This window comes from Sycon ciliatum, chromosome 2 (genome assembly GCF_964019385.1).
Source record: "Sycon ciliatum chromosome 2, ocSycCili1.1, whole genome shotgun sequence".
NCBI classification, from domain to species: Eukaryota; Metazoa; Porifera; class Calcarea; order Leucosolenida; family Sycettidae; genus Sycon; species Sycon ciliatum.
In genome coordinates this window covers 2623702-2639885 of record NC_088644.1, presented here as the reverse complement: position 1 = coordinate 2639885, position 16184 = coordinate 2623702, and the positions used below count along the sequence as shown (strand labels likewise).

Below are 16184 nucleotides of genomic sequence, written 5' to 3'. Positions count from 1 at the left end.
AATATTCCGAAAACTATTCTCAAAAAGTCCCAGCCAAATTTGAAATATTTCAAAAACCCTACGCGTCTATAGTTTTGAAATGCACTGTAGGGAGGTTCTGCTATACGTGAAACGTAGAGAAATCACGTAGAGAGCAGGTGTCTGGGTTAGAGTCTACGGCTTCGCGTGTTTTGGCTCCAGATTTCTACGCGGAGATGGGGTTCTCTACGTTGTGGCACACGCAGAGAAAATGCGTACTGCTGGGTATCGATCAACTGCATGCAGAAAACTGCCAAATATGGAAGGGGAAATTCCCAGTACACATTCCACGTGACTTCTCTAGGTGAAACGTAGAGCAGAACAGCATGCATTTCTTTACGTTACGGGAACGCGAAGAAAGTTCGCGTGAGGCCAAACTAAAGAAGGTGTGTGGTTCGACTAACATGGACATTTTTTTTACGGGCGGGCGGGCGGATTTTTTTTTTTTTAATATATTTTTTAGTACATGTAAATACACTGTATACGCGTATCGAGTAGACTCTACTACCAGCACAAGGCAGCAGTCGTAGATCTACCACTCACTGCACTGCACTGCAGTCTGCAGTACAACTACAAGTCAAGTCCAAAAGGAGCCGCCTGCGTCCGCAGACTCACGCCGCACAGCACGTAGACGTGGACGTGTTCAGTCCACGTACGTCAGTCACACGACAGCCCGCCGAAAAAAAGTTACGGTCGGGCTGAAATTATACGGTCGGTCGGGTGAGTCGAACCACACACCTTCTTTAGTTTGGCCTGATCGTGATTCTTTGCGTCGCGTTCCCAAAACGTAGAGCAGAACCAGGGAGTAGTACAATACATTGTACTACTCCCTGAGCAGAACCTCCCTACTGTACGCTCAAAACGACTGCCCCACAAACCACTGACCGCTACATCAAGCCGCGCATGCTCCTCCACAATAGCAGACCTGTATCTCATTCTCTCTCCAGTGATCTAGTGAGTGGCTGCAGCAGTGGCTCAATGGAGACATTGTGACAGGTATCTTGAAGGAGAGAGGCTGTCACATCCCGGATCTCATTATGGCGGATAATGGTAAAACCACCAAGGGGACATGACAAGGCATGGTCAATACCATTGTCCCGTCCACAAGAGCAATGAGTTGGTAACCTCGGCGGCATGATACTAGTAAACTCAGCTTTGCTCAAGAGTTGGACTTGGAGTGTACACGTGTGTGTAGGCGGAGTGATGTCACTCTGCGACGTGGCGTGGGTGTTTTTGGTTTCGGTTGCGCCCACTCATGACCATGATGACCGTTTTTGCGGGATTTCATGCGAGACCGCAATGTTGATTACGCGGAAAAGCAGAGAGAAAATGGAGAAAGAAGATAGTAATTATAATTCAATTATTTGATGCTGGCAACAATCCGTAAATTGCAAAGCCGAATGTTCTAACTCTCTAGTTAGCTGTCGCATTACATGTATTAGCAAATGTTTTGCTTGTGAGTTCATATGAGTGAGAAACATCTGGATGCCGTGGAGTCAGCGCCACATTTCATAGGAAATGACGTGCGTTCCCATCCACGGAGGTCATCCATACACCCTCCGTCTTTGAGTGACTTCAGTGAGTTCAATGGACAAACAAATCACTTCGTACCAATCGGGGTAGACGGCACTGCAGTACTTCAACTGAGAGATGTAGACAGAGCGAAGGCGGACGCGCAAAGAGGGTCCGGAATCAGCCTAACAAACGAAGATGTATACCTCTTGTTGCAGCAAGACAGAGCAGAGCAAAACCTCAAGGTTTCGCTGGAGGAGGGTCTTGAACTCATCAAAAATAGACCGGATTCGGAGGAACCTACAGCATCAGTGGAGAGGAGCAGCAGACCAGAGGATGGCAGGAAGCTTACTGATAGAGATAGCGCCTCCAATAGCAGTACTGGCAAAAGTAGCAATAGTGCAAGATACTCGCCTCTTCTGGACAATTTGCGTCTGATGCAGATGCTGTCTGGGAAAGAGCAGCATGAGATAACACGAAAGCCACGCACTAGTATTGATAGCAGGCGGAGCAGTGGTACCAATGATGCACCTCAGAGTCGCCGCGGTAGTCTCCTGCCTGCAGACGGCAGCAGCTCGGTGAGCAGCAGTCGGCGGGGCTCCTTGCAGAATCAGCACATGGATCATAAGCAATATCAGATGTTCCAGGTGCAGCGTTTGAAGTATTGGGAGCAACGGCAGCGCATTCAGCAGCAGAGGAAGGAGATTGAATTGATGCGCAAAGCGTCTCAACAGCAGCAAATCATTCAGATATACCAGCAACAGCAACAACAGCAGTACATCAACCAGTGGCAACAACAGCAGCAGCGTATCAGTCGACAGCGACAGCAGGTACAGCAAGTACTGCACAACCAACAGGAGATCTTGAAAACACACGTGCAGAACAAAGCCCGCAGGAGTAGCGCACCAACACTGCGAACACAACGGCCAATGACTCTCAATCACAGCGGACACATGGCCAATGACTTTGCAGCCAAGATGAGCTTGCAAGCAGCGGCAGCAGCAGCTGCAGCCAGCCCGGTGGCGGCAGTTGGTAAGACCAGTACACACACCAATGCTCCGCTCATGCAGCAGCCGCAGCAGCAGGCGGTGGCTGGACGATCGAGAGGTGTTTGGCCATGGGCAGCAGCGCCGCTGGGAGCACCTTCACCAGTGCCACGCTCTGCTAACCCGGCCGCCGCTGGCCTGATCTCGGCAGCTGACTTGGCTCACCAGCAGGCTGCTGTTGCATCGTCTGGTTGCAGGCCTGCAGGAGCACACCCTCTGCTTGGAAGCAATTCCGCAACTTTATCAGCATGTACACCGATTACTAGTCCAGCTGCTGCAGCCACTTCCTCCAGTCTGATGACGAACGAGGAGAAAGAGTGGATCAGGCAACTCCATCTGCAGTCCATTCCGTCTGGCAGGACGTTAGAGCACTTCAATTCTGACTACTACTGCATCAAGCTAACAGAGCGTCGAGCACGGCGCGATGGCAAGCCAGTAGAACCCTTCACACTGCTCACTCAGACAGAGAGAGTCACTCAGACGGGTGGTAATAATGGCGGTGGCACCGAGTCCGCTGCAGGTGACACATGGCAGCAAGGGCATAGGGCACCTCCTGCCGCTCTTGTCCCGGGAGCACTGGGTGGTCGCATCTCCACCTCGTCCGTTCACCGTGAACGGGAGCTTGTTGATCTTGAATCGGAAAGTGCCAACAGAACTCCACATGCAACTGAGTCATTCAATATAACTTACAAGCCGCTGCTGGCTATTGAGCAAGCTTTTGATCAGTTGCTAGCACTGGAGGAGTATGAGCGGAAGACTGCCATACCCCGCGGTGATGTTCTCCTCATCTCGCAACCGGAACGTCGAGATCAGACGCTGCGCTCCATCATGTCGCTGCTCGGCTTCGGTCCCGAGATCAACGTCCCTCTCGTCAACGAAGTGCTGTGCACGTCGAAAGGTGTGTCACTCATTGCGCGAGTGCTGCCGGCTATTCCACAGGAAACTGCTCAACAAGTGGCCATGATGGCGTTCAAGCATCTCTCCTTTGTAGGATCGTCGCAGGACTGTGACATCTACGGAATTCGAAACGTCCTCCCCGCCCTGGCCCGTTCTCTGGCCGTTGTGATCAAACAATGCGAACTGCCGCTGCTGCTCAAGTTGCTGGAGCACTTGCTGCGCTTGCCCGAAGCCAGTGATGGCAGTCCTGGCGCGGTTGCTGTGTTATGCTATGGCAACGAAGCGGTGGCATCACTTCTCACTGCTCTTGTCACCGGCGGCTTCGATCAGTGCCTGTTGCTGGAGTCAGTCGACGGTACTCTGTCACGCGATATCATCTACTGGCGCCACTTGACCATGAAACTCTACTACCTGTTAGAAGCGCACAGCTCCTTGATCTACGAGGACGAGTCTGCCAAGCTGTTCTTCTCGCAGCTAATCCTGCACGTTGGCAGCAGTTTCACCGACATGTTCATGAAGTTAGAGGAAGACGTGCCCACCGTCCCCAGTGCTTCGCGTCACCAGAAAGTACTGCGTGCAGCATCAATCGGGACTCCGTCCATGTCTGGCACTAATAGCAGCAGCAGCAGCATGACTAACCAATTCAAGCAAGTCCTGATGGCACACGAGCAGTACCAGCAGCAGTCCGAACCGCTGCCTGAATCTCCTCGCTGCCAGGAATCCCGGATCAGTGTCGGTAGCAGAGCGCCTGCTGAGCAGCACAGCCAGAAGCCTCTACAGATCAGCCAATCACCTAGCAAAGAGAGTGCTGCGCCAAGCCAAGCGTCCGCCAATCTGTCAAAGCAGCGGCATCAGCGACGTCGTGGCAGTCGACATGGTGATCATCCGCACAGAGATGATCGCAAACAAAAATCGGTGACAATTGTGCGCTTGGATTGTCGACAGTAAGTGCCCTGGGATGTTGCAGCTGTGACAAGTATCTCGTTATCTGCAAGTAATCCTCTCTCTCTCTCTCTCTCTCTCTCTCTCTTTCTCTCTCTCTCTCTCTCTCTCTCTCTCTCTCTCTCTTTTCTCCCTCACACTTGCCTGCTATGGAGTGAGGATGGCTTCTTGGTTGCAAGTAGTTGGTGATGAGTAAGCAGCACACAGATCAAAGGTCAGCTGTGGCGACTCGCAAATGTCCCACGCAAAAAGTAGATGTTAGAATCAGTTTGTTCCTCGTTTCCTGTGGCGTCTGGCCACCGATTAGTACTTTTAGCTCTCTGATGTTTTCATCTCTCTTGGTGTTCTTGAGTCGCCTTTCACTCTAATTTTTCCTATCCTCTCTCACCCATTGAGGTGAAGGTAACTTGTCTTGTTTTTGCATTTCCTTTTGTTTCTTTTCTTTGTATTTTGGGTGTGTGTTGTAACATGGTTGTGTGAATTTCTTTCTCGTTTAATTGCTTTGACTAACTACATGAGCAGCTTGTATAGGTTGTAGCACAGCTTCTCTTTGACTATGGTCCCGTGACCTCGAATGTTTTCGGCCAGACTTCTTCTTTTTCTGCCAAGCACTAGTAGGTATAGCTGCCCATTCTTTAATTTTTTTGTGTGAGCGAGTTTGTGCGTGCGTGTGTTTCTAGGCGTGCAACCTTTAGTTTTCACCTTTCCTGCCCTGCTCATGCCTTGTGCGTTCTTTATCGCCTTTCCCCACTCACTCGCACTCGTGATTGTCTCACTTGCATTCACACCACCCCTGCCACGGTTTCCTACCTTCTTTGCACGGTTTCCCACATTCTTTGTCCAGTCAGTCCAGTGTTGCTGACAGACTGTTGTTTTCTGCTCTCTCTCTCTCTCTCTCTCTCTCTCTCTCTCTCTCTCTCTCTCTCTCTCTCTCTCTCTCTCTCTCTCTCTCTCTCTCCCTCTCTCTCTCCTATAGCTGCAGCGTGTTTCCCCGGCTGGCTATGCTGGGGTTTTCATGATGTATTCCTGAATGTTAGTGCAGCGGCGTCATATGGTTACTTTGCTGGCCGGCTGCCTTTTTATTCTTTGCACATTCACAGCCGATGCGGCGTCCCATGCACACGCGTACTAGCTATGTGTTGCCGGAGAGCTAACTCATCTCATCATAAGGTTTTCTGCTTGTGTATCCAAGCGGATCACCTCACCATAATGAATGTTCACCCGACGTCGAAGTGTCTGCCGCTCGATTCGTTCCTGCACGCCACCGCTCTGGCAGTGGTCGTGTGTGTGTGTGTGTGTGTGTGTGTGTGTGTGTGTGTGTGTGTGTGTGTGTGTGACGATCAGTATGGTCACACACGTCCCTCTTCTCCTTCTTGTTTTCCCGGGTGGTTGCCAACAGCTAGACATGCCGGTGTATGTGATGTGGTGCGTATCAGCTGTATGGTGTAGACCAGGCTAAAATCGGCCGTGGCCATCAGCCCAGCTTGCAAGCTTTTGAATGGTGTAATCCCAGCACAAATTGCTATCGTCGCTTCAGCGATGCGCATGCTGTAGGTTGAAGAAAGGAAGGTTGTGTGTGTGAAAAATGAAAATAGGGATTCAATAGCCAGAAAAGTCACTTCAATCAGCTGTGTCGTGTAGACCAGGCTAAAATTAGTGGCGATCAATTCATCAGCCTTGCAGGCTGTTGAATGGTGTAATCCCAGTATAGTATAGTATAGTATTTATTCCCAGCACAAGTAAGTTGCTATGTCTAACATAGCTGTTCGCTATCATCGCTTCCGCGATGGGCAGGTCTGAGGTCTGAGGTGTGTGTGTGTGAAAGAGTGGTGTGAGTGGTTGAATCAGCCTCTCCCCCCCCCCCCGGGTCCCGCTCTCAGACTGTTCATCCCACGTACCGACGTGACCATGGTGACCTCTGCTTCGTAGTTCTGGGACTTCCTGACCTACATCATCATACTAACTTCATAGTCGCTAGCCCTTCGATCTGGTTGAGAAGAGTGTTATCACACAGTGCTGGCCTGAGCCGCTGAGGCTGAGTGAGAGTCTGGCCCTGGGACAATCACATGGACAACTATTACTTGTGACGTGTTACTTGTCTATATAGCTAAGTCTATAATCTTACTACTGATACTCATAGTCATACTCATAAATGTACTGTCATAGTGATAGAGATAGTCACACAGACGAATCTGAGACGATTCATAATTAATTTTTTCATTTACAATTTTAGGCGACGAACGGGCAATTCCTTATGACGTAATACATGCATCGACACTCGACAGTGTACAATCATGATGTCATGAAGACATTAGTCAAGAAGTGCGCACGGCAGCATAAATACACCAAGCCAGTGCTTCGTTCCAGATAAAAGGACCGTGCCAAACGTCCCTCGAAGAGAGTTTACACTCTGAGTTACTTCACTTGAAGTTGTACTTGCAGCAGCGGTTTGGCGTCTTTCTGAGGGGCGGTAGCATCTTTCCGTGGTGACCAGGAGCGTCGGTACGAGTGCGCTGAGGGGTACAGTGAGTTGGCGAAGGCGGATTATCCTTGGTGGGACTCAGTGGTGGTAGGTAGCAAGCGTTACTAGTGGTTCTATTAACGGCCTACATTGTTTGTGTCACTTTTAGTCCAACTAACTTTCCCATTATGTTCCCAGTTGGAGCTGTGAGCACGCTAGCAATTGCACTGAGCAGGTCACAACCAAAACGTTTGGGAATTCAACCATTCATAAGCACTCTGGGTCTTGGTGAAATTTTAGTCCGAATTTCAATCCATGCCAGACTGACTAGCACAGTGCCGGAGATAGCGATAGGCCGTTGCAGTGTGTTGTTTAGTGCGGATTACCAGTGTATAGCGTATGTGCGTGTGTGTGTGCATGCGTGTGTATGTGTGTGTGTGTGTGTGTATGCGTGTGTCACCACGTCATCTTGCACAGCAGTTGCAGACAGCCTGAATCACTGTGGCTGAACAGACCGAGCAGCTGCTTCGATCAGTCACTGAATCTTCACTCCCAACGTCAACAGGATGGGCGGAGGAGATGAGAAACCACCATTGATGCCAGCCGGGGCAAGCACCGATTGCGCAAACGCCGTCGAGCTAGAAGTCCGACCCGAGTTCTCTATGATTGCACCGTGTGGTCCCCCGAGCGGTCGTGGGCAGGCGCGCGACTCGGTAATGGTCATGGCACGGGTGAAAGCCAGGAGAGAGAGCGACGGGGATCGGCGGGCACCGGTCAATATCTGTGCCGTCATAGATCGAAGGTACGATGTTCATGAATGATTGATGACAGACCGTATTTTCCGGAGTATAAGCCGCCGCACCCAGATTATTTGTCATGAAATTCAGATATCGAACCTGTTTATCACATCGAACCTGTTTATCACCGTTAACTGATCGACCATCGTAGTATAAGCGGCACCGACTCCTTCGGGTTACGACTATGTTTGTTAGCAAAGGAAGTGATCTACTATTAGACGTGGTTTGATGGGCCGCGGTCCAATGGTGAATCGGTAGAGAAGATACCGGCATATTTCAAGGGCTGGTTAGGCTGCGCATAATGGGCGTACACTTATGCATGAGTGTACGGTGTACACCATAGTATCACCTACTGTCAAGTGCCGCCGCAGTTATTCTAGCACGGGCTAATGCAGCCGGGTCTAGTGCTAGCGGCTTCTTCTCGAATAAGGCTGGCATTCATAAGCGTATATCATGTCTATGAATGCTAAATGTTGAACCAGGTGTATGTGCTGAGAGTAGTGATTTGTTGAATGCCCCCCCCCCCCCCTTATACTGCACAATGGTATACATCGGTCCTGCTAAGCGGGCTCGCTATACGTATATGGGCGCAGGTGTGCTGTGTGGTTGTGGGAGACTGGGCCGTGGTGCAAGTGCTATTGCAATACGGCAAGCATGCTCGGCCACATACCATCAGTAGATGTGTAGCTCATTGCTATTGTGTGTGCTGCTGTGGCTGTCGTTGATGGTGCGTCATTGTCACTTGTAATGGGGTTTTCGGCACTTGTGCCAGTGGCCCCTCAGCCCCACCGCTAGGTGCTGCATCTGCCGCTGGACTTACCAGGTGTTAGCGGCCGTCGTGAGTTCCCTTGGTAACGGACACGATCATTTTAAATTTACTTCTACTTTTATTTGTTCTACAGTGAGAGTATGAAGACGAACATAGCTCTCGTCAAGCAATCGCTGGAGTTCATGGTGCAACAGGTAAGAACAGCACAGCACACACGGTATTGCTTATACTAGGGCGGAAACCGTGATCCATCGTCCACTGCTGGCACTGACTACTACACTGGTGACGGTGACTGCCTGACTGACTACGGTGCCTGACTGACTACGGTGACTGACTGACTACGGTGACTGACTGACTACGGTGACTGACTGACTACGGTGACTGACTGACTACGGTGACTGACTGACTACGGTGACTGACTGACTACGGTGACTGACTGACTACGGTGACTGACTGGCTACGGTGACTGCCTGACTGTCACCTAACAGATACACTATCCGTTTCTATTACTAAGATTGCAACTTACTTCAGGGAATAATTTAACCGGTATCGCATCGCGGTTTGCTACGCAATTCTTCTGAGGTGCGAATCAACTTCAGAAATGTGTCGCAGAAAACTGCGATGCATGTTGATGTTCCCCTGTACCCTGTGATGCACAGTGTACATGCCAGCTGTGTCTCTTAGGGATAAAATAGATGCACAAAGCTTCGAAAGTGTTGAGCTATGCACCCTGGTACCACGTTTGGTTCGCAACTAAGGTGCTATGGTGTATTTGTGGTCTGATCAGCTCTGCAGAAGGACAATTGTCAAGTGTTTTAAAGAAAATTGCTATGCAACATTTTCGAATTGCTATTCAAGTTTGATTCTGCGTAGCAAAATTGCTATGCAGAAAGTCGAAAATTAATTATTCCCTGTACTTGCAGAGGAAATACGTACAGTCAACCTTGTGAATAGCGACCTCGGGCATATTAATAACAACTCATGCATAATGGGACCTAGTGATCATTTGACACACCTATCCTGCTCGGCCAGAGCCAGAGAGAAAAATACCAAACAATTAATATTTAATATTTGTCTCGATCGGCTAGCACCGAGATCATGACATCAGGGTGTAGCTATGTACAAACTGACTTTGCTGCCGTTTGGCTCTTGTCCCGGCTTCACGTGCAGCTACGAGATGAAGATCAGCTGTCTCTGCTAGTGTTCGACCATGAGGTAAGTCTTGGGAGTAGATGTTCCCTGCGGGTACATGTACATATATCTACCTGGTGTTGGTTTTAAGAAGTTGGGTCGGAATGGCCTCTACACTTTGTGTGTACTGGCACTCAATGTATGTCCACCATGTGTGTGTGTGTGTGTGTGTGTGTGTGTGTGTGTGTGTGTATGTGTGTGTGTGTGTGTGTGTGTGTGTGTGTGTGTGTGTGTGTGTATGTGTGTGTGTGTGTGTGTGTGTGTGTGTGTGTGTGTGTGGGTGTGGGTGTGCGCGTGGGTGTGTGTGTGTGTGTGCGTGTGTGTGTGTGCATGCGTATGTATGTGTACATGGGTGTGTTTGTGGGCATGCACCTGGTACTGCAGGTTGCAACCATCTTGCCCATGACCTACATGACCCTGCAAGGCAAGGAATCCGCCGTACAGGCGTTTGGTAAGCTGAAGGAACGTGGCCAGACAAACCTTAGCGGTGGCCTTCTTGCCGGTCTGCAGCAGTTCCTCACCATGAACCCGAATCCGCAGGACAGGGCCAGAGTGGAGTCTGTGCTTCTCTTCACCGATGGCAAGGCCAACCGAGGAATAACAGACGGCAATACGCTCACTCGAGCCACCAGGTAACGTCACAGCCCGTGCTATCAATGCAGTCGTGCAGTACTTTGGTAGACTTTGATTTGAGCCGTTGGAAACAACGTGTCGGCATGTATGGTACTAATGCACCATAGCAGCGGGCCAGTGAATGCTGCGGCACAGCCGGGGTGGAGATTATCCGCCCGCAAGAACATGTAGACACACGTATGCGCTTGCATGCCGCAGTTGACCATGTGCATTCTCCCAGTGCTTGTGTTGACATTGCGATAACACACGCTGTCCAGGGCTGCCGCTTCCTCTGTCTGATCTGATACCTCGGTGCCCTTCGCAGGGAGTTGTGAAACTACCGGCATAACTGGCTTACTTTACGACTCCTTGACACTGACTTGCTGAGTGTTCACCAACTCTGTGTCTGCATGGCTGGGTTTAACTGCTCGTCTTTGCATGCAACTACTAGTATGTTAGTGCTATGTCTAGTACTTTGTAATATTATGACTCCTTTCATTGGGATTTTCGGTCTTTGACCACTTTGGTGGGTCTGATCTACTCACCTCCCACCACTTCGGAGCTGCATCTGCGCCTTGATCCTTGGAGGCGGTGGCTTTCCCACGGATGCGGAAAACTCGGCCTCTAGCCGAGTCTCGCGTGAACAGTGATTTTTTTCATTGTCGTCATTCGTATTGCGCATGCATAGCAGCATAGTAAATAGGTCGTTACCCGCCTGCACGCAGCTAATTCAGTGCTTGCTGTTGTTGTCCTCTGCTTGCTTGCAGGTCGGTGGTTGCGCAGATAGGTCGCCAGGTGTCTGTCTTCACGTTTGGCTTCAGTGAAGAGCACGAGGCCAATGTCTTGCAGTCCATTGCCGAGGCCGGTAACGGACTCTATTACTATGTGGCCGACGTAGAGAGCATACCGGACAGCTTCTGCGACTGCCTCGGCGGTCTGCTCAGCGTAACAGCACAGGTATGGCCGGATCAGTCAACTAGTAGAACTCTGTGTGCCGCGGTGTGTGTGTGTGTGTGTGTGTGCCGCGGTGTGTGTGTGTGTGTGTGTGTGTGTGTGTGTGCATGTGTGTGTGTGGGTGTGCCGCGGTGTGTGTGTTTGTATGTGTGTGTGTGTGTGTGCCGCGGTGTGTGTGTGTGTGTGTGCCGCGGTGTGTGTGTGTGTGCCGCGGTGTGTGTGTGTGTGTGTGCGTGTGTGTGTGTGTGTGTGTGTGTGTGTGTGTGTGTGTGCGTGTGTGTGCGTGTGGGTCTGTGTGTGTGTGTGTGCGTGCGTGTGTGTGCTTGCTTCCTTTCATGCGCACAGGTATGGATTTATGGACCAGTAGAACTTTGTGAGCGCTTGCTTCCTTGTGTAATGAAACCTGTCTAAGACGTGACGGTGACGACTGCTCAAGGGACCTTCTTCAAAACGTGGTCTCTGTTACCAGGGGTCTCCTTGTCCAGGGTCATTTGACTGGAAATAGCATTCCTTGGTGCTGGTTCCAGTGGTCTTCTAGCACAGGTGGTCACCTTATCTGAGTGGCCGCCTTGACAGGTTCTACTGTGTGTATGCGTGCTAGCTTGCTCACATGACTGACTGTGCCTGCATTGGGTGATGGCTTGCTCACATGACTGACTGTGCCTGCATTGGGTGATGGCTTGCTCACATGACTGACTGTGCCTGCATTGGGTGATGGCTTGCTCACATGACTGACTGTGCCTGCATTGGGTGATGGCTTGCTCACATGACTGACTGTGCCTGCATTGGGTGATGGCTTGCTCACATGACTGACTGTGCCTGCATTGGGTGATGGCTTGCTCACATGACTGACTGTGCCTGCATTGGGTGATGCGTGTGCACAACTTCAGTTCTAGCGGCATACGATCGGTGGGTTTCCTGGACCCTGAGACTACTGAAGGGACACCAATGTCCGTGTTCGCAGCTGTGTGGCTCTCACTTCCAGCATCCGTGCTCCTAGCATGGTATTGTGGAAGTGCTGCAGTATGGTCCCAAACATGTCTAACGTTACAATGCACAAGAGGTACACAACGGAAAGCAACTACCTCTTGTACACTGCGCGCTGCCAATCACGGGCGCATTGAGGCATTGAGACATTGAGCACTCTAGCAGGTTAAATATTAAAGGTGCACTGCCTTTGGGTAATGTTACAATGTACAATGCTTAGTTACAAGGACTGTGTGGTGATGCCTCAGTATTCTTTGCAATAGCTCTGTATGTCATATATGTGTACATGTATGCCTATATAGCACTGCTGTTTGCACGTCTTTCATTCCAGAACATCACACTGGAGATAGAAGGGCTGAATGGGCATCTGCTTGATCGCCCGCTGACTACGTTTGCGGTGAACAGCTCCAAGCCAAACTGCTACACCGTACAGATACCCGATATCTATAGGTAGGTTCAAAGTCGTGTGTGTACATGTGTTTGTGAATGTGTATGTGCTATGTACGCACGTATATTGTATGTGTGTGCACGCATGTGTGTATGTGAGTAAGTATAAGGAACATACGGAAAAGGAGCAGTGAAAGTCTGTGATGAGCACGCTAACAAGGGTTTTAACTGCATTAACCCCACGTAAAATAATATAAATAAAAGACAGAATGTTCAGCAGGTGATGTGTGGGTGACTCGCAGTAAACAGGAAGTGCGGGTGACTTCCCACTCCTTCATCTCCATCGCCAAGTATCATGGGTCTTGAAGATTCTGTTGTGTGGCGAAGTGCTAATGATACACTTGCATGCTCTGTGTGTGTGTGTGTGTGTGTGTGTGTGTGTGTGTGTGTGTGTGTGTGTGTGTGTGTGTGTGTGCGTGTGCGTGTGCATGTGTGTATATGTGCGTGTGTGTATATATAATATGTGTGTGTGTGTGTGTGTGTACGTTTGTGCATGCATGCATGTATTCTCCCATGCACGTGTGCGGAAGTACAGTGAGGAATCCAAGGACATTCTGGTAAATGTAGCGCTGTGCATCAAGGGTGAATTTGACCTGGACAACCCCAGACCAGTCCCGACCGAGGTACTCCAATGTCACGTCAGTTACTTCGATGTGTTGACGTGCAAGATCTGCAACGTTGAGGCAACGGCGTGTGTTTCTATCCTACCACCAGCTATAACTGCGGAAGAGCTGGGCATGGAGCTCGAGGAGAAGCTGACGATTGCCGACACTGACGTGGCCCTGCAGCGTATCCGCCAGTCGACCAACATTGCCTTGCGTGACGCGGACCGACTGGCGTCGGGTAACGACCGAGCGGGAGCCGTCGAGCAAATTGACCGTTGTGTTCGGGTGAGTAGTACTCATGCTGCTGCTGCTGCTGCTGGAAACGTGCCTCACACCGTAGTACATGTACACTGCAGCTAGTGTACTCGACCAGTGACATCATATCCAGGATTGTGTTGAGGGACAGGATTCCGGGTCTGACACACATGTTTTAAACATGCATGCGCATATCTATTGTCAGCTGATCGTTAGCATGTGGCCTCGGCGGGTGCTCCACTATATAGACAGAAGAGGCACTAACCACTCTCGTAATCGTCGACGAACCGTTCCGCAGAGTCGGACTTTCAGTCGGCTACAACAAACGTTTGCGCCGTCCGGACACGGCTTCTGGAAACAGAGGAGTCCAAACATGCACTGAAGTGTCACAGAAGCCGAGTCCTCGGGTCTGCGGAGATACTCCAGTTTCACCACCACAGCTGCGACTGCAGCCACCTCTATCATACAGTATTTTGTTCCCGGGGCTCGTGGTTTCTCGTGAAAAAACTACTTGATAAAAGTCAAAAGGAAGCGTGAGACGGTCAGCGTGAACACGCTCGGTTTTAGCTTTTAAGGCAATCATTAGAAAACAGCTAGGAGCACTATCTACCTGAAATTCCAACTTCCAAGCACCGTTTGCGGACATTGGTAGCGAGCTCGGTCTGCATCGGAGAAGTGGTCCAGGGAGTGCGCAATCGAAAATGTAAACAGGTAAAAATCATGTAAACACCTTCATCCCCCCCCCCCCCAAACAGGCTCGGAGCTGCAGAAAAAGAAAATCATGACCGAAAATGTGAACCGCACACTACGAAATGCCAAGCTCCGTTTCTGGACGTACGGAGCATTCAAGCGCGGTGCCCGTTTGAGCCATGGAGAGGCAGTCCAGCATGGTGGATCTACAGTTCCGGCCAGAGGCATCCAACCGGCTCGTGAACTTTATAGCGCCACGCACGCGTGTAGTGCTAGGGCTGTTTGGTGCCTGACGCTATTTAACTCATTTCCCCGAACGTAAGTCGCACCTTTTTTACACTAAACTTCAAGAGCAAAGAAGGGGTGGCGGTCCATTCATCAGCCTTGCAAGCTGTTGAATGGTGTCACCCCCGCGTTAGTTGCTACGTCTATAAGCATAGGTTGTTCGCTATCATCGCTTCAGCGATGGGCAGGAGTATGACCGTGTGTTTGTGCGTGCGTGAACTTTTCGTGTGTGGCAAATCTCCGGCATGAAACAATAATTAGACCAGGACATGAGCATTGTGTGGTTTTTGAACTCTTTATTCTCACGATGGCACCATCGCCAATAAGAGATGGTTGTTGTTGTTGTTACCGTCGTTGTCCACTGCAGGTCATCGAGACTTCTCCACTCTCACAGGACACATTTGCGCAACATCAGATGATGACCCTACTGACGGCCAAGGCCGGCATCTCTGATCAACGTGAGTACAAGCGCTTCGGAGCCAAGCACGTGCGCGGCCTGGTGCACGCCAACGAGCAGCAGCGCTCCAACACCAATCCTGTCATTCCGAGCCCCGCGCCCATGGCCGCTGCTGCCTCTGCATCTAGGCCTGCCTACAGTGTTCCAATGCCGCCACCGCTTCCCAGCCAAGCAGCGGCAGCGTCATACTTGGGTTCATCAGCTTCGGCAGCGGCACCGTACCCGGTATCGGTCGCACCGCCGCCAGCCTACGCAAAGCCCTACAATCCATACCGAAAGAAAGCCAAGGTCGAAATGATGGATGAATGGAAGAAGCACAAGGGAAAGAAAGAGGAGGAGGAGTAAGTGGCTGATGGTTTGTGTGTTAGAGAATCTTCTCTGCCGCAGTACCGTAGTCCGTATCGATTTTCCTGAAATGGAACTTTGACGCGCGAATGCAAACTGTCCCACATGGAATAACTCACTGTACTGTACTGGAGGTGATTCCGTTGCCGGTGTGTGTGTGTGTGTGTGTGTGTGTGTGTGTGTGTGTGTGTGTGTGTGTGTGTGTGTGTGTGTGTGTGTGTGTGTGTGTGTGTGTGTGTGTGTGTGTGTGTGTGTGTGTGTGTGTGTGTGTGTGTGTGTGTGTGTGTGTGTGTGTGTGTGTGTGTGTGTGTGTGTGTGTGTGTGTGTGTGTGTGTGTGTGTGTGTGTGTGTGTGTGTGTGTGTGTGTGTGTGTGTGTGTGTGTGTGTGTGTGTGTGTGTGTGTGTGTGTGTGTGTGTGTGTGTGTGTGTGTGTGTGTGTGTGTGTGTGTGTGTGTGTGTGTGTGTGTGTGTGTGTGTGTGTGTGTGTGTGTGTGTGTGTGTGTGTGTGTGTGTGTGTGTGTGTGTGTGTGTGTGTGTGTGTGTGTGTGTGTGTGTGTGTGTGTGTGTGTGTGTGTGTGTGTGTGTGTGTGTGTGTGTGTGTGTGTGTGTGTGTGTGTGTGTGTGTGTGTGTGTGTGTGTGTGTGTGTGTGTGTGTGTGTGTGTGTGTGTGTGTGTGTGTGTGTGTGTGTGTGTGTGTGTGTGTGTGTGTGTGTGTGTGTGTGTGTGTGTGTGTGTGTGTGTGTAATCCCAGCACAAGTTGCTATGTCGAACATAGCTCAGTGTTCGCTATCATCGCTTCCGCGATGGGCATGTCTGAGGTCTGAGGTGTGTGTGTGTGTGTGTGTGTGTGTGTGTGTGTGGTGTTGTTAGTGGCACTTGCTCTGTCATACCTGCTTGTATGACCACGTTGAAAA

General features: G+C 50.5%; 1 protein-coding gene across 2 annotated transcripts; it reads left to right on the top strand.

Moving 5' to 3' along the window:
* The first annotated feature begins 6761 nt into the window (after nucleotides 1-6761).
* Nucleotides 6762-15498, top strand: LOC135808238 (uncharacterized). Of its 2 annotated transcripts, none has more exons than XM_065321403.1 (9): nucleotides 6762-6984; nucleotides 7357-7678; nucleotides 8576-8636; nucleotides 9613-9657; nucleotides 10018-10265; nucleotides 11013-11202; nucleotides 12518-12636; nucleotides 13169-13523; nucleotides 14836-15498. In XM_065321403.1, exons 2-9 carry the CDS (start codon nucleotides 7443-7445, stop codon nucleotides 15268-15270), a joined length of 1689 nt encoding a protein of 562 aa, XP_065177475.1. In that variant the 5' UTR covers nucleotides 6762-6984; nucleotides 7357-7442; the 3' UTR covers nucleotides 15271-15498. The 2 variants fall into 2 exon arrangements, with proteins under 2 accessions (XP_065177475.1, XP_065177474.1); XM_065321402.1 differs by having other exon boundaries at nucleotides 6763-6984; nucleotides 7354-7678.
* Nucleotides 15499-16184: the final 686 nt, after the last annotated feature.